General features: G+C 38.8%; 4 protein-coding genes across 4 annotated transcripts; 1 reads left to right on the forward strand and 3 right to left on the reverse strand.

Annotated features, from left to right (window-relative positions):
- Positions 1-250: 250 nt before the first annotated feature.
- On the forward strand, positions 251-1812 carry LOC131769139 (QRFP-like peptide receptor). The gene has a single exon (XM_059084883.2). The coding sequence runs from the start codon at positions 443-445 to the stop codon at positions 1391-1393; it is 951 nt and encodes a 316-aa protein (XP_058940866.2). The 5' UTR covers positions 251-442; the 3' UTR covers positions 1394-1812.
- A 2-nt stretch (positions 1813-1814) lies between these two features.
- Positions 1815-10480, reverse strand: LOC131769147 (uncharacterized). Its single transcript, XM_059084891.2, has 3 exons — positions 10009-10480; positions 7934-8073; positions 1815-6742 (listed from the first exon to the last, which is right to left on the reverse strand). The coding sequence occupies exons 1-3, from the start codon at positions 10478-10480 to the stop codon at positions 2702-2704; spliced, it is 4653 nt and encodes a 1550-aa protein (XP_058940874.2). The 3' UTR covers positions 1815-2701.
- Positions 10481-12496: 2016 nt separating this feature from the next.
- Positions 12497-13865, reverse strand: LOC131769069 (pyroglutamylated RF-amide peptide receptor-like). The gene has a single exon (XM_059084807.2). It carries the CDS (start codon positions 13809-13811, stop codon positions 12885-12887), a length of 927 nt encoding a protein of 308 aa, XP_058940790.2. The 5' UTR covers positions 13812-13865; the 3' UTR covers positions 12497-12884.
- An 853-nt stretch (positions 13866-14718) lies between these two features.
- Positions 14719-22231, reverse strand: LOC131769095 (glutathione hydrolase-like YwrD proenzyme). Its single transcript, XM_059084841.2, has 8 exons — positions 21962-22231; positions 20933-21092; positions 20110-20316; positions 18982-19222; positions 17754-17925; positions 17079-17238; positions 16578-16748; positions 14719-16142 (listed from the first exon to the last, which is right to left on the reverse strand). Exons 1-8 carry the CDS (start codon positions 22228-22230, stop codon positions 15831-15833), a joined length of 1692 nt encoding a protein of 563 aa, XP_058940824.2. The 5' UTR covers position 22231; the 3' UTR covers positions 14719-15830.
- Positions 22232-23413: the final 1182 nt, after the last annotated feature.

Genomic DNA, 23413 nt, shown 5'->3' on the forward strand with positions numbered 1-23413 from the left:
TGCATTTGTGAAATTGTTTGCCATTAAGTATTTGTCGTGATTTCTTAGCTTTGATTGGATAAGGTCATTTTTCATTTCTTTGCAAAAAAGAACAGGAAACTGTCATTGTTGCTGTATTTACTTTAATTACAATATGTGCTTGTCTAATACATCGAAAATCCACTTTAAAAATAGCAATCATGGCATGTTGGTGTTCAATGTAATCGTAGAACGTGATTATTCAATTTCAGCTGTTCTTCGCAAGAGAGCCGGTAAAATAGCGCTCTCGACAAACTAAGACACAATTCCATTCGCCTGGTAAGTCGGCGGTACCTCAAATTTCCTCACATTTTCCTTCTATGGAAAGGAATCAAATGTAAATAACTGATCGAATCTATAAGATGCATATATAGCGAAATTGAGAATATCATAACAACCTCCTTTCGAGCTTCCTTTATCTACAATGGAAACGACCTTCAAAGTACTATTCATTATTGCTATCGCTTCAAATTTTGTTGGAAACGTATCGGTCATCTTCGTGATTTTATTACACAGGAGAATGCAGACTCCAATGAACTGTTTGTTGGCCAACTTAGCCCTGGCTGACTCAATGGTCGGTCTTTTCTTGATCCCAAGAACACTTCTTAATGATTTATATACGCATCCCGGTGGTTGGGTGGGAGATTTGTTATGTAAGATGTTGACGCATGCATGTTTCACATATCTGGCTGCTGTGGCTTCAATGCTAACACTGATGTTTATTGCATGGGAAAGATACTACGCCGTGATTTATCCCCACAGCTCAAAGGGCAGAATAAATGCAAAGAAACTCCGTCTTTTAATCGCTTTGAGTTGGATTATTGCGTGTGGTTATGCTTCCATTGAGTTCTGGATCATTAAGTTTGACGAAAATAAGAACTCGTGCATTTACGACTGGTCAGAAACGTTGTGGAAGATTGATGTGTTCGTCTGGTGTATCGTCCTGAGCTTGGTACCACTTGTAATCCAGGTGGGATTGTATGTAAGAGTGGTGCATCGCCTATGGGGAAAAAAAGCTCAAGTCAATGAAATCTCTCAGCGCTCACTGATGATACAGAGGAAAAAACTGACGAAAACTATCATTCTCATATCTTTTATTAACATCATTTGTAGGCTTCCAATTGATTTCCACTACTTTTTGTCTACGTTTGCTGGCGAGACCTTCACTACAGCAGAATGGTGGGTACCTATTTCTTTCTCGGTCAGCCATTTAATGCTCGTTCTTAACTCTGCTGTTAATCCAGTCATATATGCTGCTCAAGATCGTGAATTCAGACAACACACAGTGCGCTTATTAATGAACAGATGTGGCCGAGGTAGAAGGGTGATGGACACCACGAGTGCTCTAGAGTTTACGAAACCGTCATCCCGTTAACTAACGTGTTTGGACAGGAAGATGAGATTTTCAAATATGTTCATTCAAATTTAAAGGAAGATTGTTTTAATTGAAGGGTGATAGACACAGCAAGCGCTTTGGAATCAGCGCAACCATCTGCCCCGTAACTGACGTGTTTAAACAGGAAGATGAAATTGTAAAATAGGATCTAAAAAATTTCTCTACGGTAATGTAGGATGCTAGTAGCATATCTCACCTTATGACCTGAGTGACCCGAAAATTCATTCCTCTGATTATTTTTGCCGCGAATTCATAGTTCCAAGAACCTCATACCCATCAATGCCCCATATTCACCAGATCCCAAAAGAGGTCACCAACCGAGGGCTTGGCTAGCTATTGGTGTACATCATTTTAAAAGTGAAGTGCTTTAATTGAACAGAAAAGTCACGTTGTCTTCTTTCATTTATTTGGCCTTTTCCATATAGATGCACATATTTTTTATTTGTTACCGGAACTTAGATAAACTTCATACGATCATCTTTCTCTTCAGAGTCTGGAAATAAATAGAGAACTAATAAATAGCAGGCGCAGACCTTTTTAGTGTTTTACGTAACAACCTCACTTGCTCACTGTTCGGACAAATTCTTCAATTTTTTTAAGGGTTGGTATAACGTTTTTGATGGAACACTTCGGATTGGTATTCTTTCGAAAATTAATCTTGTACTCAAGAAGCTGTTTATTTTACAACTGGCTATATGTCAAATAGTCCTGATTTGGTCCGAAGTAAGCGCTTCGTTTCACTGCTTGATCTGCAGATTAAAGTGTGTTCATTCTGTTAATGCGCGCGATCAAAAAACGTAAGTTTTTTCGGTGCATACTTTCGATGATGAATAACTACATTTAAAGACGTACAAAACCATCAATTTGTGAAGTTACGGGCTAAGAAAGCCAGCAAAAACCAAAGATGAAATCTATAGTGCTGCAGTTTTTGTTGGGCACTCCCTTAACGTAAACATTCTCATGTTTTAGTGTTCCCATTTTGCGACTTAAAAAAATCAATGAGAGGTTTCTAATGGTCAATCAGTTAAAAATAACTTAAATGGTAATGAAGATTGTGTAAAGTCAGGGTCCGCAAAAAAAGATAACAAAAACACACGAGCCAGAAACTTGTTGCGATTTTGAACCACTCCCCTCTCCTAACAGTGAAAAAGACGCATGCGTGTGTTATATCTTTACTTTAAATATTACTTGGGCTGAATCCAGTTTCATATTTCATTAATGACCGCTTAATTAATAATTTTTTCTTCACTTTAACGTAAGAATCAACTTAAGAGTCAATCATCTACATCACTTTGCGTAAGCTACCATGACAACATTATCTCCTCTGAGAAACAGCTGGTTAATATGACGATGTTTAAACACCAAACACTTGTTACGACCAATCATAACCGTTTTTAGCTGAGGGCTGTGTAGTCCATCGGTGCTTTTCTGGGAATTATCTGTATATCCGCTTTTAATGTCATTCTCGCCACGTTTCAAGTTAGACAGGGGAATCTCAAATTTTGAAGCCTCCATTGGAAGTTTTGACCGACCGTTCTCTTCCGGTTCACGACGCAGTTTCTTGGCATGGTGCAGTTCCGTGTCATTACTAGTTCTCCGCTTCCTGGTACTTCCCGTCTCACCACGTTCAAGTTGAACTTTAGTTTTAGAGGTAAAATTCGCAATAACGTTTTTAGCAATCTTTCTGGACGCCTTTTGTGGAGAAACCTTAACTGTGGTCTTAGCCTGTTTCAATTCCCCCTTTCTATTGTCGTTCCGCTGTTTTACCGCATTAGCTATCATTCGTTTTGATTCGTCTCTCACTTTAAGATTACTCGCAGACTTACTTTGCTCTTTGGGTTGTGAACTTAAGACACGTGAGCTTGCCATCTTACGACCGTGTTTATCACTCCCACTATTGCACTTAGCATGAGTCGAGACAACGGCTTTTGTCTCACTCTCCAAAGGACGCCCTAAGCTTCTCTCGTCGGATGAATCCGATAAGTGATTAACTACGTCGTTGTTTCGATGAGCACGCTTCCCATTTGAGTCCCTACTCTTCGGATCTTGCATCCTAACATGTTTAGGTAAACGTTTAGAGTCTGATACTTGGGAACATGCTTTAGTTTTCATTTTCTGCTCGAGAGTTTCAGAATCTTTCGCTAGTTTCTTGTCTTCTTTGATGTAAATGTTCTTCAATATCGGCGAGCCACGAGTGACTGTCGATTCCTTTGCCTTAACTTTTGGTTTATGACTTTCAAAACTGCGTGAATTCCCTCCATTTTCCTTAAATTTTGACTCGGGTGAAGAATTTGGAGCAGTTTTATTCGACTTAAGCTGGGAGTTGTGAGAACGACCCTCAGTTTTGCGTCTTGAGTTTGTGTGTCTAACTTTGTTCTTTGTTCTATCATCATCGTCCTGTAGAGAAATGCTTTTTCTTTCTTTATTTATTTCCTCCTTTCCTCTTACATGGTTCCTTTGTCCATTACCCTTTGGGTTACAACCAGCGGAAGACCCACTTCCTCTTAAATGCTTTCCTGTTTGTCTCCTCTTTGTCTGAGAAGACCCACTCAATGTAACTTCCTTTTTGCTCGTTTGATTCACAGCTTTAAAGCCATCTTGTTTAACTTTTTCCAGATTTCCCTGATTTTCAGCCGATTGTGTTCCACGGAGACGACCATGAGTGCCACTATCGGGAGAGCCACAGACTAAAATTGATCGCTTTTTTCTTATTTGACCTAACTTTGTCCTCAAATCTGAGTTTTTAGTGGAAGACAAAGAGGCTCCTCCATCACATCCTGAATTTCCAGGTTTTCTGGACTTTTCTTTAGATGATTTCTGGCGCAATTCAGTTGACGACTGGCGCCTTGTTGAGCACAAGTCTTTTTTTATTCTTCTCAATTCACATTCGCCTTCACTCACTTTACTTTTGCAACGAGCTGTTTTTTGGGTTCCCTGTGAAGAGGCATCAAGGGCAACCTCTAGATCGGAATCAGACGAAGAAAGTTCACCTTCCTCTCTACCTTTTTCACTCTGCCTTTGAGTCTCTGAAGCGCCTTCTTCCTCGGAAGTAATTTCACCTTCTTCCTTATCATCACCCTGAACCTCCTTAGATTTATTCGTCTCTTTTGGGATAGAAACTCCTTTTTCCTCTTTCCTTTGTTCATCGGCAACAGGCTTTGCCCCACATTGCAAAGACGGAACTTTGCCCCTGTACGTCAGATGGTCAATCTTCCGATACTCTGAAGTGGCGTTAAAGACAGTTCCTGTTTCCCTGTCTATCTTGTCCTCAGCGGTACTAGCCACATCACAAGTAGCGGGAGAAATTAAGTCCCCTTTACTATTCTTGGTAGAGGATGTACAATTGCAAAGATTTTCTGGTGATTCTGGGAATTCATCTTCTTCAGCTTTATAAAAGGGCTCAAGCTGGGTGACTTTTTCCATCGCATTCTGGAGGATACTGTCAGTTTCGCTTGCACTGTTTGAATTAGTCCTGTAGATACTTCCTTTTAGCTGGAAGTCTCGCACAGAGCAGATAGGAGAGGAAGAAGACGAGAATGCTTTTATATCCTTAGTTGTTTCGGTAGTTGTGGTGACACAAACGGATTGACTTGTAAATGTTGTGTCGTTAACTTGACAATCTCTTCTACAAATAGCCTGTGAAGTCGTCTCTAGTATTTCTTCATTTGCTGAAAAAACACGAGCTGACCTTAATGCACTGTTATTTTCTGTTCTTTCAGACCTTTCTGATGCTACATCCACCGCGGACCGTTCGTTTTCAGTGAAGATAACGGCAGGATTTCCTTTTTCGATTTTTTTACCTTTGGCCTTATCTAGAGAATCCAGAGAATCCAGTTCTAAGCTTCCACCAGTTTCTGTTCGGGTTGAAGTCTGCCCGGTAAGATCTGTCCGAGCATCACGACTTACGTTTTCCAAGTCTGTAATTTCGCTTTCTAAGTGAATTAAACTCTGAAAAGCATGCGTGATATTTCTTCTTTGGAAATTCTCGTCTGTGAAAACATATTTCTCTTGGACGAGCACTGCATCTTCAGTGTTCCCTTTTTCTGCAGTTGTTTCAACTGCCCCAGAGATTTCGTCTACCGATGACAAACCTAGTTGATGTTCAATCACACAAGGTAAAGTATCTACAGTTCCCTCAGTGCTAACTGGACCAACAAAATCATCAACTCTCTTTGAGGAGAGTGGCACACATTCGATGGACTCCGGTCGTTTCTCTTCCCTCTTTGTACTTTCCTCTGATTCAAAGCACTCCAAGAGTGTCAAAGGAGAATTTGTTTCAGCCACAACTCGTTCACTTTCTTCCTTGTCATGTTTTACATTATTTTCCTGATTAAGTGAAATGGTTTCATTATCTACCAGGCGAATGTCACGTGCAGTAAAAGGAACTGATGTTTCACTACAGTAAGCTGCTTCGAGAATTCCGCAAAGCTCCAAATTTAATGTTTCAGCTGATGTGTTTTGGTTCTTTTCCTCCAAATTATTTAAGTCTCTAGCATGAACATCGTAAGGATTGGTTTTCCCTTGCGAAATGTTAGATCCGTTAGTGCTTTCAGTTCTATCAATTCGTTCCTCTCCGTCGGTACAATACAAAAGGCAGTCCTCCTTTACTGTCCCCCGACTTACTTCTATTATGAATTCAGGATGGCGAGTCTGTGTGAGTTCTTCCGCGCTACCAATCTGAACGTTCTTTCTGTTACCATTGTCACAGACACTAACACGAGACAAGTTTCTCGTCGGGAATTTTACCATTCGAAAATCAGAAGTCCTCTTTGATACTGGATCATCGATTCCTTTAGAATCTTTTGTATCTTCAGATTCTCTACTAACAGAATGTTCATTTTCAGTTCTGAGAGGAGATTGGTGAGCATGATCAACACGATGAAAAAAAGGAGCTTGTAAAGCTATACTCAGGGCTTTTGCTGAAGGTGACGAGGAATCTTCATAACCGTCTTTAGAATTACCGTAACTAGAATGACCTGTATTGCTATAGTCTCCAAAGATGGATTCATTAGAATTGGAGGAAGGTAACCGAGGCTTAATATGTGTACAAGGCAGGACAGTCTTCGTGCCAACCTGATTATCACTAACAAACACTTTATTAGCAGCATTGCCAATAGTGTTCATGGTAACTACTTCTTCCAGCTCACGTGAGGGCATTAAAGAGGAATTGCTGTCAGCGGATTCACTTTTCCTCGTTTCTTTTGCTTCTTCATTTTCAAGTAGCGAAGCTATCCTTTTCTTCTTTTTCTTCTTTTTTGTTGTTTCGGGAGACATTTGCCGTTCGACACTATCCTCTAAGGTGTACACCTCATCCACATCGAATAGAGCCTGTAATTAAAGAATAAAAATGTTTCGTTCCAAAGTTACATTTTTTCACAAAACTTACAAATTCATCAAGTGAAATCTTCAAGCAACTGAAGATACCAGGAGAAAGAGAAAATTTATCTGAAACCCGTCGAGCGATTCGCACTGCAAACAAATGGAAAGTACTATCAAAAAGTGAGTGGTTAATCTTGATCATGGTGAAATACAATAAAAATTGTAAAAGTGGGTTATTTTCTTACTGGGATCACTTCCGATGTGGCTCGCAAAGTTTTAACTGCATTCTAGTAGTCTTATTTAGACGCTGAGGTCGTCTGCCTATGCGTCACCTTATATCAAGCTAGCTTGGAAATAAGTAACAGTTGACTCCCAAAAACTCCAACCTCGTGCTAAGTCGAACTAACCTGTTTTCCCTCGAATAAAAAAACGGTATCTTTCCCGCAGTAACTCGGAACCAACCCCCCCCCGGCCCCCGATAACTCGGACTTCCTTCCTTCGAAGCTATTGCTGTCACCCTTAAGATCAATTTCTATATAGTTTTACTCTAGACAACTCGAGCCATGTCTGTTTCTAATTCGAAGGTCGACCTCAAACTGCAGGGAGAAAACTTTTTGTTTAGTATTGTTTTCGTCTTTCACGAAATCGTCGCTTGAAGCACGAGACTTTTCCTTCATCGGGTTCAACCGTACTTGTATCATCCATTTTTAGTTCACTATCAGAGTACGATATTTCACGACTCCCGGTGGAGCTTGCTGAAGACAGAAATTAATCACTATCCAATATTATTGCTGACAACAACAAAATTTCAAAAGATGTACAAGATTTGAAGGCGTGTACAAATTGTAATCATAGTTTTCTACGTGATCACGCGCTAACTCGTTCCCAGTCTTAATTTCGCTTCATATGTGCTTAAATCCTGTCTGATATTGTTGGATGTCATAAACGGAGCAGCTAAATGAACGAATTTTGTCAGATACAATGTCCAAGTATACAGGCCTTGGCAATACCCCACAAGAATTTCACTACAGTGCTCCCCACCCTTCCCCCCCCCCCATCCATTCCCCACCCTCCATCCCCCTCATCTCTACTTTTTCTTTGTTCCAGTAATTTTTTTCATCCAATTCCCATTATTGATAACTGGCACTATTTTAACATTCCTATCAGGAGGAGTACATTTTATGCTGCTATTTTACTCACAAGATTCATGTGTTTGTCAAAAGCAATAAGGTATCCAGCCAAGACACTGCGCAGTCCTTTGTATCTCCTTGTCCAAACTTTTATTTTGCGCCTCTCAGTAAGACAAGTGTGAAGTATTCTGAAAGGTCCTTGACTAAGATCTGTGTGAGCAGAAAATAAATTTTAATATGCTGTTTTCATAATAGAAAATGTTAATAGTAAATTTAATTAAACATGATTGCAAGGATATCTACCATAGATGATCTAATCACTTTTGAATTACTTTTTAACCCTTTAAACCCTAAAAGCCCGATTAAACAGTTTCAACATTTGACCAACATTTGTTCAACAAAAGTTGAATGGACGTTGGGCAAATGTCGAAATCATCCAAAAAGGCCATTCAACATTTTCAAGAACAAAGGAAAAATTGGATCCATGTTGAATGAAAGTTTAAACCAATTTAAACTTGATTCAACACCCTTTCAACAAGCTTTCAACAACTTTTGTTTTCAACAATGTTGGATGACCTGTTCAAACGCACCAAACATTTGGTTCAACAAAGTGTTGAATGCAAGTTGAAGCAAATGTTGAAACCGTTTAAATGGGCCTTAAGAGTAACTTCAATGAAAATTTTCCTTACAGCATCACTGCTGAATCAAATATCAAGGTCATGATAATAAGGAAAATCATTGCAAAATGAAGAAGCTCTTGATTGTCAAATTCTCCTGATCAGCACTAAAGAACATTTATGAGGAGCATTATGGAGAATATACATATTAATGTAAGGGTAAATGGATTTTGAATTCACCTTCGGTAAATTTAAGAAATTTGAAAAAAAGCAAGAATAATTGTTTTGATAATTTTTTAAGTGTAAACAAATATATATACAGTGTTAAAGAAAAAATAAACAGAGCACATAGACCCTACAGAATTTAACTTGGGTAAATTGGAACTTATAATGCATAAATTCAATATTATGCCCATGCAAGAAAAGAACTTGGTACAAATGACACTGATGAAGTGGTTAGAGTTTCAGATTAACATGCATGTTCAAGTTTACTATTCCATTGTTAATATTACTTTTAGCAATTTTTAAGAATGGTGCCATGTACCCACATGCCATACAGCAATTATAATTTTTTTACACACACTTTACATGAATGCCTAGTGCCCTGATACAAACAGAGATGTGATGCGATGCCATGTCAGTCTACCCCAAGAGAAATACACTGTACCCCTGCCCCATGCCTACAAACACTATATGGTCATGAACACCCCAGACAAGCAGAGAAAATTATTGCATGCTTGGTGATCAATGCTTGACTGATTTAATAGAGGGACTTGCATCATTTCAGATGCATCAGATCAATATGTTTGATTATCCTTAAGCTGACCTATGGACATTTTATCTCATTAGTCTAAAGTTTGAACATTTTGTGGATTGGTACTGTAGTAGTGAAAAATTTAAGACATTTAGCCAGTGGGGAATACATTTCTACAGTGACTAGCACTACTCTCAAACTCAAGATCATCCTAAAGAAGAGACTTGAAACCTTTGAAGATTTTCTAGCTTTTGTCATGAACTGGACATGATACACTCTGTAGGTAATAAAATATAACTATAATTTTTTCCCACATTATCACATTCAATAGGGAAATTCAAAACTTGGTAAAAACATCAGTAACATATTCTGAAGCTTTTAGCCCATGTCGTCTACATTGATTGTGAACAACCTCTTGGCAAATAGAATCAATTTCTTGAATTGATGACATGCACAACTCCTATAAGTTCAGCCTTAGTTCAGTATCATCATGGTTAATGGGAAGACAACAGTTTGAACAAGTATGAAGTTATTTCTAGGTCGCTCAATTCAGCGTTCACCATAGTTTAGAACACTCTGCCAAATGTAACTATGAGTTGTTAAATAAACCCACATAATAATTATACATTCATTATTGCCTTGGAGTTGACTCCTGGGAGTCCGCGCACAGAACATTAGTAACTTCCCCATCCTCAAGCAAAATTGTTCCACAAATCTACCACTGTTCCACACAGCAGAAAAATCAGAATAAAAAACCAGCCTTGTTGACCCTACCTTCCATTTTTTGTATCACATCCACTCGTTTCTTCTTTCGTTGTTGTGCTTTATATGTTTCCTCGGCCAGCATAAATTCGTGCAGTTTTGCGTCTTCCACTCGTCCACCAATCTTTATCTCAGTTTTTCTGTTCTTAGCGATAAATGCTTTTGATTCAGCAATAGCCTTAAGTCTTTCTTGCAGACCTTCCTTCTCAGCTGGTTTGTACTCTGGTTTAAGATTTTTCGTTCTAGAGGCAGTCTGTGATGCTAAAGATTTCACACTTTTCGCTCTATTCTCCCTAGAGACTGTGGTTGTCTTCGTCTTTCCTTCCTTGATTGCAATCGCATATTCGACCAAATTATTGAATACTTTTATGTTAGGGACGGGTGGTTGAAGGTCTTTGGTGTACAGAGCTTTAAATGGATCGAACTTTGAGGATAAAAAATCCAATTCATCATTCACCTCCTTTCGGGTAGTTTTGGCCGCCATCTTAAATTGTAGTGGTTACTAAGCTTTCACCTGTACTCGTCTCCAGTAATACGCGTCCTAGAGGTAGGAACAAAGAAGACTCCTACAAAGCATAACTTTATATATTTTGATAGCTTCTTCCAGACCATCTGTTCGAATGATTTATTTGGCTTATAGAACATCATAGATCCTATAAGATGACCCGTAGGCGGTTCGGCACCCTAGTTCCGACTTTGAAATTGATCATCTTGACTCCTGACTTTAAAATTAATCATTTTACTTCAAAAGTTTATCATCTCGAGTCCAAATCTACTCATTAATACAGGGTGAATAACCAGTTGAAAGCTGAGTTTTAGGACGACTTTAAAAAGGAAATTATGTTCTAAGGATCAAACTACTCAACTCACATTATTTATTTGAAGAACGTCGGCATACGGAAGAAAAATTATTTAGAAAACAGTCAAACCCTGTAATGGATGGATTTCATGTTTCACTCGTAAATACGGATACCTTTCGGAAAAAGAGATTTGCTGAGGTGGACAAAAAACACATTTTTCTCCCAAGACTCCTTTGATTGTTATTTCTTCAATCTACATTTCCTTGGGAAAACCGTCAAAGGAAATCAAAGGGGCAGGTATAACAGTATAATCCGTTTATTTACATAATAAAATAACAAACACGTCTATACTGTTTTACCTCCGTAGTCTCAATATTTAGATCAGTATTTGTCGTTCTACATAGATGAATTTTTCTCAATTTAAAATTGAGTTTTCTATGCAATTTACATACGTCACAATGACAAAAGACAATAAAAGGTGCCTTGTATTGAATAATTTATATTTACACTGGTATTTTAACAGTTAGTGTTTAAGACGACCACGGCTATCACATGAAGAGCCCTAGAAATTGTTGCTTTTTTATGTCTTCACGCTGGTTAAAACGAGTTGCTTCAAGTATTTTTCTCCTTGGTTTGGTGGTGGCCATCGTTATTTTATTGCTACCTGGAGAATACGAAAGACATCGCATTCAGAAAATATTAAATAAGACTTTTAATAATACTATGAACAGCGAACCTCAACGACTAAACGTATCTGTGACCGGAAAGGGAATGCTCAGTAATACAGCACCTTTATGATATGATTCCGCTGTATACCAAATGGCGACGCCTACATGTCTAAACAACCGGCTGAGCGGAGAGATCTATCTTAAAAAGAAAAACATTACAAAAGCGGAAAGCAACAACATGTCGACATGCGGCGTTGAAACGTCTCCTGCCTTGATGAAGGAGCTCTACATCTTCTCTCACTTGAAACAAGGGATATCACCCACCGATGGAAGATGTAACATATTCAGCTCACGAAACAATACACAGTACAAAGTGAGAGTCACTTATAGACTTCTCACCCGTAAGCACCACTGAGTGGATTTGAAAATGCAAATAACAAAGGAAACAGATAGATCATAACAATGCGCGGCTGCGCCATGCAACATTAGTTGTTCTTTGATGAGGCTTTTGAATATCTATGCTAATTTTATGTTCGGCTTTTAAAATGCAATTTACATTTCCTAAAATAACCACTAAAGACAACTGTAAGGTACGGATCCGTACGGTCATAAGGGTAACAGTCCACCGACATTGCAGCTAGTGGCTTTTTTTAACACAGGCTAAACATCAACATATTTTCAATGATCAGTTGAAAGGTTACTCTGGTCAGAAAAAGCTTCATTCATTGACATACGGCCCTGTGTTTCTCATTAAAGCGGTAAAATTCATGAATGCGATTCAAATTTATCCAATAAACCACCAACAAAAGGGATGAGCGTGTTCCAGAGCGCCTAAAGAGCGGCTGCAAATAAATTGAGGAAGCAAGGAGGTATCGGGGTACCGCTTCACTTTTAAATTAAACGTCTTTTTTCCTTCTCCATTTTTCATCTTTCTGGGCTGCTGTTAGATAAATTTGGGCTTATTTAAATAAATTAACCCCTATAAGGTAAGCTAGGAGCGTACAATACAATGCAAAAAGACATGGTGTTAACTGTACACATTTGTTCTGGTTATCTACGTGGAGATTGACGAACTGGAGTAAGTCAAATCCATAGTACTCAGAGCGAGAAAAACGCGGAATTCATTGGTTGAGGGCACGCAAAAAAATCCACTATGGTAATGGTAACCCTGTCTGTCGGTTTTCGATCGTGTGTCATGACCATGCGCTACAGAGTATAGTTCAGTAGCAGCGAAAAGCGGCTTAAACCACTCGGTAACAAATACTCTTTTGTCTCTTTCATCTCGGTGGTAATTAAGTTTTTTTTGCTCTGAAAAGCCACTCTAAGAACTTCATTCCCAAAATAAAACGCTTTTCGTCCTCAACAGTTATCCACCATCCTTTCCTTTCTTAAAAGGAAATTGTTGGTTGTCCGCTCAAAATCAGTTGTTGGCAGGTATCTTCCAACAGCATATCTTCTTCAAAGAGCGCCAAATATATCGTCTAAAGCTTCGATCTTGTGCTGCGTATATCACTGGATTACACGCAGCATTTAGAACTAGCATCAAGTGGGCGACTGATTTGAAGAGTGGTGACCAAGAGCCTGTGTCCACAGCCACAGACTTACCGGCGAAACATTCGACAAAGAAATAAACGTCGAGTGGAAGACACAAGATAACGTTTACAATAGTAATGGAAAGGACAACTTTGGTCAACTTCTTCCTCTGAAGCATTAAGGAACGCTCAGAAATATTTACGGTTTGTATGTTTCCACCCCATAGGCGATAAACCACCCGGGAATAGAGGCAGGCCTCGACTCCAAGTGGCACCAAACCGAGGACGATACACCAGATGAACACGTCAATTTTCCGAAGAGTATCACACCAGTTATAGAAGCAAATTTTCTTCTCCTCGTTAAAATTAACAACCCAGAGCGGAATCAGCTCCAGGCTGAATGCAGCAACCCAAGAGACAGCCACCACCAGACGGAGTCTCTTAGCGTTTATTCGTCCGCGAGAGCTGAGCGGATGAATCACGGCAAAATATCTTTCCCAGGCAATGAACACCAAAATTAATATCGATGCTACCGCTGCTAAGTAAATGAAATTTCCGTTAGTTAATGTCTTGCACAAGATATCTCCAGCCAATCCACTGGGATGTGTATAAAGACCAGCGTGAAATGTCCTTGGAAAAGAGAATAAACCAACGAAAAAATCAGCAATGGCGAGATTGGCTAACAAGCAGTTCATAGAAGTCTGCAATCTGCGGTGACACGAGACAACTGCGATAACCAGTGTGTTACCAAACAGGCTTAATGCTATCGACACACCGAATAAGACTTGGAGGACGAGTGTTGTCGCCAATGGCATCTTTATCTTTGCTGTTTCACTTACGATTTACCATCAAACTTCCAATAAACAAGATATTCCGTCGTGTGGCTGTTTTTTGAACTATAGCCCGCCCGACTCTTTCTTTCACGTGCCCATTACTGTTTTGTCTACATGCTTAAAAAAAACCTGTTCAATTGATTGGTGCCGTGTTATCATATTGAAAACATCTCGATAAAACAAAAGCATGGTAAATGGAAATCTCTCATTTAGTTAAAACATACACTTCCTAATTCAAAGGTAGTCAAAAGCTGACAAAGATTGCTACAGCCCGGCGGGGTTCTCAACATAATATATTATCTTATTACTGATGTACATCATACTTTCAAGAAATAATTGCCACCTTATTTCTCCATTTTTTTTTTGAGTGGGCCCCGAAAATTCACAGATGAAAGTAAAAAAAAAAAAACTTTCTACCCGTGAAAGAGATGAAGAAGGCTCTTTAAACTAAACAGATTCGTTTGGGCGTTGGATAATTTGCACAAAAACGATAAATGACCACTAATGGAAAAGTTACTATTCACTTGAGTTAAGAAAAATTGACAAGTTTAATCTTATGGTGATTTCAGCATTTCAAATTGCGCACCGGAAATGAATGAAGAGCTTAAAAAGTAAAGGTACTGTGTAGAAGAAAATGTGTTGGGTTTTTTTTTTGGTGAATTCTGTAGATTTTCCTCGATTTGCAAAAACAAGTCCTTGAAAAAAAGAGAAATTTCCACTTAATAAACGTCGCAGAATTTTGCTACCTTCATCGGATAAAATGTTGTCATTTCTAAAAACGCACACCTGAAAATTTGTTTCACCGAAACCCAAAAAAATCCCCAATTCTCGAACTAAGATTAAAAAAAAACTAAAAACACAAATCTAACAAGATCTTTGGTAATGTCACAAACCATTCGCGAAAGCATTTTAATATTTTGTTCATAAAATTCTTATAAATGGTACTTTAAAATATTTATAGTGAGATGTTAACCTCAAGCATTACTCTCAGTACGTGTTTAACGACCAATAAGCTGCAGTAAAGACTAAATTTGAAAATCACTTATCTGTAATATGGTATAAAAACACATAAAAAATGCATATTCACTTTCTCAAAAAAATAAATTATTCTCCTTTTCGCCCATTTTAAATACTTGAATCATCCAAACTATTAATTTTCCTTATGCGTTCATGTGTTTCCACGCAGAATGGAATCCATGTTAGGCGCTACTCCTAAGGGCGCCCACTTACCAGAGTTGCAAAATTACGATCATTATACAATCAGCCCGCGAATAAAAAACCTATCAAGCGACTGAAGCTTCCTTTATCCGTGCCGATAGGAGTTTTTCTATTGTTTATACTCCTGTTAAGCGGCCATAAAGCATATCATGCACGTTTTAAATTTGTATGCGGCTGTTTTGAAAACATCACTGATTTCATACCTCGATACAAAACACATATTAATCAGCTCACTAATGGTGTTGCGAGGTTTTTAGGACCTACGTGCTTACATTCAACATACAAAGTACCTTGTTTAGCCCGCACCTTTCATCAATTTTGTGACCAGTCATTCTTACATTTGGAAAATTAAGTGACCACAAGCATTTGTGTCGGGGCAGTTCATAAAACAGAGTGATGTAACTCTATTCCCACCTGACTGTGATAAGTTCAGGTCCACTCATGCAAGCACACTACCGGTCGTTTAGTATTCACTCAGCGAAATGCTTCCCCTGACCATTACGAATATAACACCTTTTAACCTTACATTTTAGTGTGAGTGAGAAAACACTACTACAAATCAGACCTTCACAATTTTAGTTAAGAATCCCTCTTGTCAAAACGGACGAATCATATAATCCATTACGCGTGATTACCTATGGAAGTGAAGTAAGACGATGTGTTTATTAACATCATTATGATTTAATATCATCAATACTTAAATTTTCCTTCCACAGTCGTTTCTTAGATCCGACAGCTTGTAGCTTTAAATCACTACCAAAGAGACTAAGTTCTTGCCATTCTTTATAATCCATGTGCTAAACCGTCAGCTCTAGGATCAGAACCAGACCAATAAACATCCCGTTTAAGTCCATTTTTGCCAGGTGCTTTCTTTCGAGTAATTATTTGACCCCGTCCAAAAACACTCCTGTTGTGGCCACACACCGGGTATGCAACTTTGTGTCCGAGTTCCTTTAGTTCACTGGCGACTCTTCCGGAAATGCCTTCCTCAAGGAAAACGGACCCAAGGCCTTGGCCTTCACTCTGGATACAAAATCTCGGCATATCCAAAGCTTGTTGAGGGTCCATCCCAAAGTCGATCATATTAAGCAGTACCTGAAACAAGGACACAGCTAAGGTTCACACCTTGCCTTTACAGAAAAGGAAAGGAAAGGATAGAGGAACATTTATTAATCTGTATTATCATATGACCGTGTGGCCTCGCGCGCTTTTGTTGAAAAACTATATGTAAATATACCCGTGTGTAGGCCATATGCAATAATTTCAGAGGGGCCAGAATAAACCGTCTGACCCCGAAAAATGTGGACTGACAGACGAAGGAAAGAAAATGAATGAGCAGCGGTCATATGATAAACTTCTTATTGACTGAGATCGGTGAGGACGGACGGGAAAATATTTGACTCGGGTTATGACATAGGTCCCTGGCTGCACTCGATAATTACTTCTTGTCCTTCAGCCACGCATTTCTCCATCCGGTCCTTCCACTCAGTCAATGAGTACACACCATGCTTGCATCCACCCCCATCTCACCTGCACATGTCCTTGCGGTTGCATAAAGCCTCCCATAACACCAAAACACGCGAACAATTCCCCAGTCTCCTCATGTGTACTCATACCAGGTATGATGGTGTGGTATGGCCTCTTGATTGGCTCTAGGAAATTTGGATGTTCAGGACGAAGCGAAAAATTACTTCCACGATTCTGGAAAAGAGTATTACAGTCAGGAAGTACATTTTTTACGTTTTATTCTCACAAATTAGGACTGAAGTGTGAAGTTTGAACTTTCTCTACCATCCAAGAATATGATATATCAGCATACAATACCTAACAGGTAAGATAGTTATTCTAAGCTATTAAAGGAACTTATATTTACAGGTTACCAACCACTTTTGAGTACTCAAAGGCATTCAGCAGCAAGATTTCATCACCGCTTGTCCATTTGGAATTTATCAGACATTACCGAACAGCTCTACACACAAATGTCAATACAAGTCAAGAAATAGACGAACATTATAAGCGTAATGTACTTACGTGAAGAGTGAATCCGCAACCCTCAGGAACCAGGCCCGTACCAAAGCTATGGTAATTACTGTTGATAAAGGAGCAGGCATTACCCTGAGCGTCAACAACACTAAAATATACAGTGTCACTGCCACTGAATGGTGAACCACGCTCATAGCTTTCCAACGCTCTGTAAAACAAGTAGAGAAAATAAACTTAGCATCACTAACAAGTGTAGCAGGAGTGCAAAAAATTGAAATGAACCTATGGGCCTGCATTTTTAATGGGAGGGAGTGGTGAGGAGTAGGCAAAGCTTTGATGCAGATACAAGAGTCACCTCTGATACGATCTGAACTTCTAAAACATGGCCCCAAATACGCCGAGCAACACGTGTAACCAAAAAGTTTCGGATTACACCCGTTCCTATCAGCGTTTCCGAGTATATTTGCAAATTAAGTTAAATTTTCACCTACAGGAAAAACAAGGTTTCCTCTGCATAACCCACGGTGCAATGGTATACACTATACCCCATACAAGATCCGATCCTAAAAAATGGTTAGATTTTAGAAGCCTAAAAGAGAATAGAAAAACCATTTCTTGCAAAAAATATCCCACTACCAGTTTAGGTTAAATGTATTACTCGAAAAGCGAAAAAGCGAAAAAGAAAAAAAAAAGGGAGAACTGACAAACAATAAGAATACTGACCTATGGGCATTGATAAGGGCTCGACGTTTTGCTGCATATTCTTTACACAATAATCCACTAACGGGTACTTTGACTTTATTTGGGTCGGCGTTATACCACAGAGTATCCGCAAAACTTAACGACAAAGCTTCAATTAAGGTGTGGAGATATTCACTAGAGTTATGGGTCATCCCTGGATTGGAAAAACGAGTTTCAATTGTTTAACAAATTTTAAATTTATTTCATCATTGGACAATTATTCTAATAACGCAATATTGTTTTGAATGAATACACTATTACTCCTAATGCCACTTGTTTTACTGCGGTCAGTTGCTGCAACAGTTAAGTAATTTTACTGCCTTTAACACTGCCACCACTACTGTCACCACCGTGATTGCGGTGAGCATTTCTACTATAGCTACTGTTTGACCATTTACACCCTAACACCAGTATGCAGATTCTCCCTTCTTTTTCTCTTTACATTTCCTAGGATGCTGACCAGGATAATTTGTTCAATAATCGAGAACTGCTTTAATTGGTGATCATTTCCTTGATTCTTATTCAGGGGTGTTATTGTGAGGAGACATTAGGTGCTAGTTACTTTAAGGAGTCAAAGGGTTACGCTTCTGCCACTACAACTGTTGCTACTAACCGATACAGCTACTGCTAATATTACTCCTGTTTCTACTACTACCGCAACTGATGTTAGTGCTCTTGCTTCTACTTCTGTTACTGGAAACTGCCACAAGTTTAATAGTTAATGTTTAAAGTTCAAATCAAAGAAATCATTATTCTCAAGTATTAAACGTTCTGAACATTTGTGGCACGTTGATCAGGGTGAACAAACCATCCAGTGGAAAGTGGAATATTTGCATGGGTAAAATGTTCTCACGTTTAACCGTCCGTTGAATTACGGCATAATGTTTTACCCCTTTGAAACAAGTCTTTCTGGTGCTATCATTTATGAGACATTTCCGCGCTTTCTACCAAGACATTGCTGCTTTCAAGTCACCCTATCAGTGGGTCTATAAAAAAGGTCTTAATTTAAGAAACTGATACGGAACTAACTCCTAAAGGATCCCTTTTTTGCGGAAACGCTATTTTGGAAAACACAAAATACTTTTGAAAGTGTTGTTAACAGCACTGCTACAACCAAGCACTACTGAAACAAATCCTGTGGTAAAATATCTGTACTTCCTCAAGTGTGAGATTTTTGTTCCTGCTGCTATAAGTTTTCATTATTTCTAACCTTGGATGTCATATCCCTCTAGTATGTTCAATGCCAGTAGTGCAGTGATTCCCTGTCCATTTGGAGGCATTTCCCAAACATTTATCCCACGGTAAGAAGTCTTTATTGGTTCATCAAAAGTGCTGTAATGTTGCTGCAAGTCTTCAAGGGATAACAATCCACCATGCTCTTGTACAACATCAACTATTGCCTTGGCTATACGTCCTTTGTAGAAAGCATCCTTCCCTTTTGAAGCCAAGTCCTACAAAACATCAATTTGCAATGGTCACCCAGTCTACAGCAGCAGAAGAAACTGAATCTACTCATTAAGAGCAAATAAACCAAGTCATTCCTCTCATAAAGGAAAACCACTGGGATAGCACAGGTCAACTTGAAATAAATATTTATTTAGATGTCATTTTCTTTGATTGACATTCCAGGGTTTCCACCCTTTCTGTCCAATTCCCGCATGGCCAGGCTGAGTTACATGCACATAACTGAATGCTTAGCACCCCTTCCAAAAGTTTAATTCTTGTTTCTGTAGCCAGTTAAAATGTTTTTACAGTGTTAGCTCCCTTGCAGCTTTCCCACCTCTACCATCTGCACAGTACATCTGTACTTATTAAAGGAACAAATTATATGAAGTCAGTGTGCAAATTTTGAAGGCACAAAGTGGTTTTTTGGGGGTTTTTTTTGTTGTACTATTTCCTCTATTTCAACCATCACAACATTTGAATAATCATAACAAGATTACGACAATGGAGAAGGGCATAATACAGCAAGCTAATTAGATGCCCCTCATGCTAAATTACATTTTTTCATACAGTAAAACATCATTGCTATGATTGGTTAATTATGAGGGCTGTACTTCAATGTTTGGCCCACTAAACTTAGAAGTTTGTTTGACTTGAAGTCTTCCCTCTCTGTTTGAATCCAAAGAAATAATAAATATCCAACTAACCTAGTTTTCTTGGTCCACATTGTAGGTTTTGAAATGTTGTTTTTTCTGCTTGATCCATGACTTACAATATGGACCAAAAACTCAGTTAGTAAGTGGTATTTTTGTTAACAGCAATATAGGAAAGGATTAGCTTTTCAAAAATAGAGAGGTAGTTCTTTTAGTTAATAGGGTTTGTGTGAAAAGATTACCTCAAATGTTGCAGCTAAATGTGGCATCACCATGACATCACCTGCTTTGGGAGGATGTCCATTTAACAACATGTCACATCCATGTTTATTTGTTGGAACTTGAAGACATGACCCACATTTATCCCAAAAATAGGCAGCAACTGGGTGAACAGGGAATCCTTCCTTTGCTAAGTCAATTGCTGGTTGTAAGATATTTTTCAAAGATAACTGAAAACAACAATAAAGAAAAATAAATTGTGAGTTCAGTTGCAAATAAACAGCTAAATTGCATAGGGGTTCACTATTCTTCTAAAGCCTGGATTTACCTTTAAGGAAATGCAACATAAATTCACACGTGAATCGATCAATCGCTCTGATGAAGGGCTAATGCTCGAAATGTCAGCTTTTTTACCCTTTACGGTGGCTAATTTATGTTTTCAATTCAGTTGTTAACACTAAATTACCTGCTATACTCTCCGATGCAGCACCACAGTTTCTTTAAAAACTTACTCTTTATGAATTAATTCAAGTCTTCATGATACTGCATAGGATGCCAGGTTTTGGAAAATGCATCAGTTCTTCAAATAAATTTGATACCTTCCCAGTCTTTGCCTGACATGATGAGATACTAAATACATAATTTTTCAATGATCGAGAAACAACAAAAGATAAATTTTCAGTCTAGCTGAAGGTGTTTCTCAGCTGCTTGTTCACCAGTTTTGAACTTTTCTTGAATTACTATGTGCCAGCTAATCAAAAATGCTAAAAGTTATCAATCTAATAATCTGATGGCTTGTTTTTGAGTGAAGAGGGACACCTAATAGGTCATTACAATTACAAGTACCTCTCCACTACCAAACTGTTCCACTGTATCGCACCAAGCAGCAGCAGCTCCAGGGACAGTGATACAGTGGGCAGATGTGTAAGGCAAGTGATCATCACCAGGCTTTACGACACCTGCTCTTTTCAGGCAATCTAATGTTAAGTTGGATGATGCTCGTCCACTTAAAAAAATGGAACACACCAAAACGACAGAATTATGAATAAATAGGAAAATTTATCAACTATGGTAAAAATATCACCCTCTTTACTTTCTCATACATAATAGAGACTAGATCCCGTACATGATAAAGTATTAACTGGCTGCAGTTTTGTAGCCTAGCAAAAAAAACACTTGAGCAAAATAATGGAATTTTAAATGCCCAGATTTGGTTATGTAAATTACTATAAATAAAAGTGAGACAGGTTGAGTTGTTAGAGTTAAGGAAAGGAGGATGCAAACTCAAAGGGAAACTCCTGCTGTTTTTTCTCTCTAAAATAGTACCTCATTTTCAGGAAAAAAAACTGTAACATTATACAGCAAAACTGATTTTCTCGTTGATACCGAAATTGATGTGCAAGCTACAATCTGCCTCCTTCATCATCACCCTTTGACATATGAAAGTAAGATTGGATGACCACACAAACACTTCAGATCACTTCCAGAAAGTGCCCTGTTTTTCCCGTGTCTCTCGTACGTATGTTAAAAGCACATTTTCAGGGGGTAGGTCAAATGGGGCAGATTAAGTAGTGGGCCTGACGGAAAAGGAACAAATTTCCAATTGGTCATCTCTCGAGTTTGACACCTGACCCTCTCAAATATTTTTGGGAGCATCTACGCAACCATAGCACTAACTTCAACCGTAGCCTGTTTTGGCGACGACTCGAACAGAATATAGACAGCACCTAGTCGAAACAGCTCATATGATTTGCGCGTGCATGGCAGTTACTTGCCCTACTCTTCACATCTGAAACAAACTTTTGGATCTTGACTTCCCCTGGTCTAATAGTCTATAGGAAAGTTCTGAATATGAATTACTATAAACATCAATACCTTCCATTGATTCCTTTGACAATCTTTTTTTGCGCGTCATAAAATAAACAGAACGCATCTCCTCCTATCCCGGTACTGCAAGGTTCCGTCACATTCAAACAGGCGGCAACGGCGACTGCTGCGTCGGCTGCATTTCCACCAGCTCGTAAAATCTTTAATCCTGCGTCTGTTGCTAGTGGTTGACTTGAAGCTACCACTCCACGAAGGGAAAGAACGGGAGATCGACGAGACTTGAAAGGAAATGAAGATTCCCCGGAATCTGCCGCCATGTTTTTTATTCAGCCCTACCCAGGGTTACTCCTCGAACTGTAACCGGGTGCCCTGGGTAAGAGGAGCATTAAAGGCATAAATTAAACGTAAGAAAAAATAAAGTTATTATTCAAACCTGGAAGCCTTCCGAATTACCTTCAGAAGTGCAGTTATCTTCCCCACCTTTTCTGGCGAGGTTTTATGCTTTTCAAAGGCCTACAGAAGGTTCGATACAGTCAAAGATTAACGTTAAAATATAACGTTGGGCTAAGTTAGTGCCGGTTCGGTACGCAATTTTGCTGCTGAGAAACGTGGTTTTAATTTTAAATTAAAATTTTATTAATTTTTAGTGTCTACAGTGACTGGTTAAGCTTGCACACAGCCAATTGAATGTGATTTTAAAAGGTAACTGCAGAGGGAGATGCGGCAGTTTTTTGTTTTTGTTTGTTTGTTTACCTCACAAAATTGGGTTCTATATTTTAGCTATCCTAAAACTATAAAGGGGTAAGTTTCTAAAGAAACTGTGGTGCTGCGTCGGTGGGAGAGTAGGTAATTTAGTGTTAACAACTGGGTTGAAAACATAAATTAGCCACCGTAAAGGGTAAAAAAGCTGACGTTTCGAGCGTTAGCCCTTCGTCAGAGCGATTAGAGAAATTGTGGGTTGTGTGTGGGTTTATATGCAGAAAGTGGAGCTACGCCATTGGTGGGAATATGGTGACGAGAAAACAGGAATAAATTAGTTGAATGAAAAGCGCTCGTTGATTCCGTGGGGATTAAGGGTGCCGATTTGGAATATAAATTTTTGTTCTAGTGTTTTACGGCTTTCCGAACTGCCTAGATGTAAGGAAAGGCCACAAACTGCCATATATATGCTGTTTAGAATGATTAGGAAGATTAAAGTGTCTAGCGACTGGTTTGGATGCGTCCTTGTCATATCTTTCCACATCGCGAAGGTGTTCTCGGAACAAAGATACTTTCGAAACACTCCAGATTCGGAAGTCTAAATGGACTCCCCCAGAGGGCCAGTTCTCATCTTTAGATTTTTTCCTCAAAAAATGTCGCCACGATATCAAAAAACTTAAATTCAATCGTTATGTGCCAAAAACGTAACAAACTCAGCGAACAAATTCTACATTGCCACTCTGAACTTTCCAAAATCTGTCCAGCTGTTTTAGTACCATTCATTCGTGCCAAAATTCAGGA

The sequence above is a fragment of the Pocillopora verrucosa genome, chromosome 8 (genome assembly GCF_036669915.1).
Source record: "Pocillopora verrucosa isolate sample1 chromosome 8, ASM3666991v2, whole genome shotgun sequence".
Taxonomy (NCBI): Eukaryota; Metazoa; Cnidaria; class Anthozoa; order Scleractinia; family Pocilloporidae; genus Pocillopora; species Pocillopora verrucosa.

Bases quoted from the DNA above. Each gene is read 5' to 3' on its own strand.
- LOC131769095 (XM_059084841.2), bottom strand. From the start codon at position 22,230: ATGGCGGCAGATTCCGGGGAATCTTCATTTCCTTTCAAGTCTCGTCGA. The intron at 17,926-18,981 runs GTTAGAAATAAT...TTTCCAATCCAG, and splicing joins AGAGGGATATGACATCCAAG to GGATGACCCATAACTCTAGT. The intron at 16,749-17,078 runs GTAAGTACATTA...ACTCTTTTCCAG, and splicing joins GTTGCGGATTCACTCTTCAC to AATCGTGGAAGTAATTTTTC.
- LOC131769139 (XM_059084883.2), top strand. From the start codon at position 443: ATGGAAACGACCTTCAAAGTACTATTCATTATTGCTATCGCTTCAAAT.
- LOC131769147 (XM_059084891.2), bottom strand. From the start codon at position 10,480: ATGGCGGCCAAAACTACCCGAAAGGAGGTGAATGATGAATTGGATTTT. The intron at 8,074-10,008 runs GTAGGGTCAACA...CTGCTCACACAG, and splicing joins TGTGATACAAAAAATGGAAG to ATCTTAGTCAAGGACCTTTC. The intron at 6,743-7,933 runs GTGAGTAAAATA...CTTTAATTACAG, and splicing joins TTGACAAACACATGAATCTT to GCTCTATTCGATGTGGATGA.
- LOC131769069 (XM_059084807.2), bottom strand. From the start codon at position 13,811: ATGCCATTGGCGACAACACTCGTCCTCCAAGTCTTATTCGGTGTGTCG.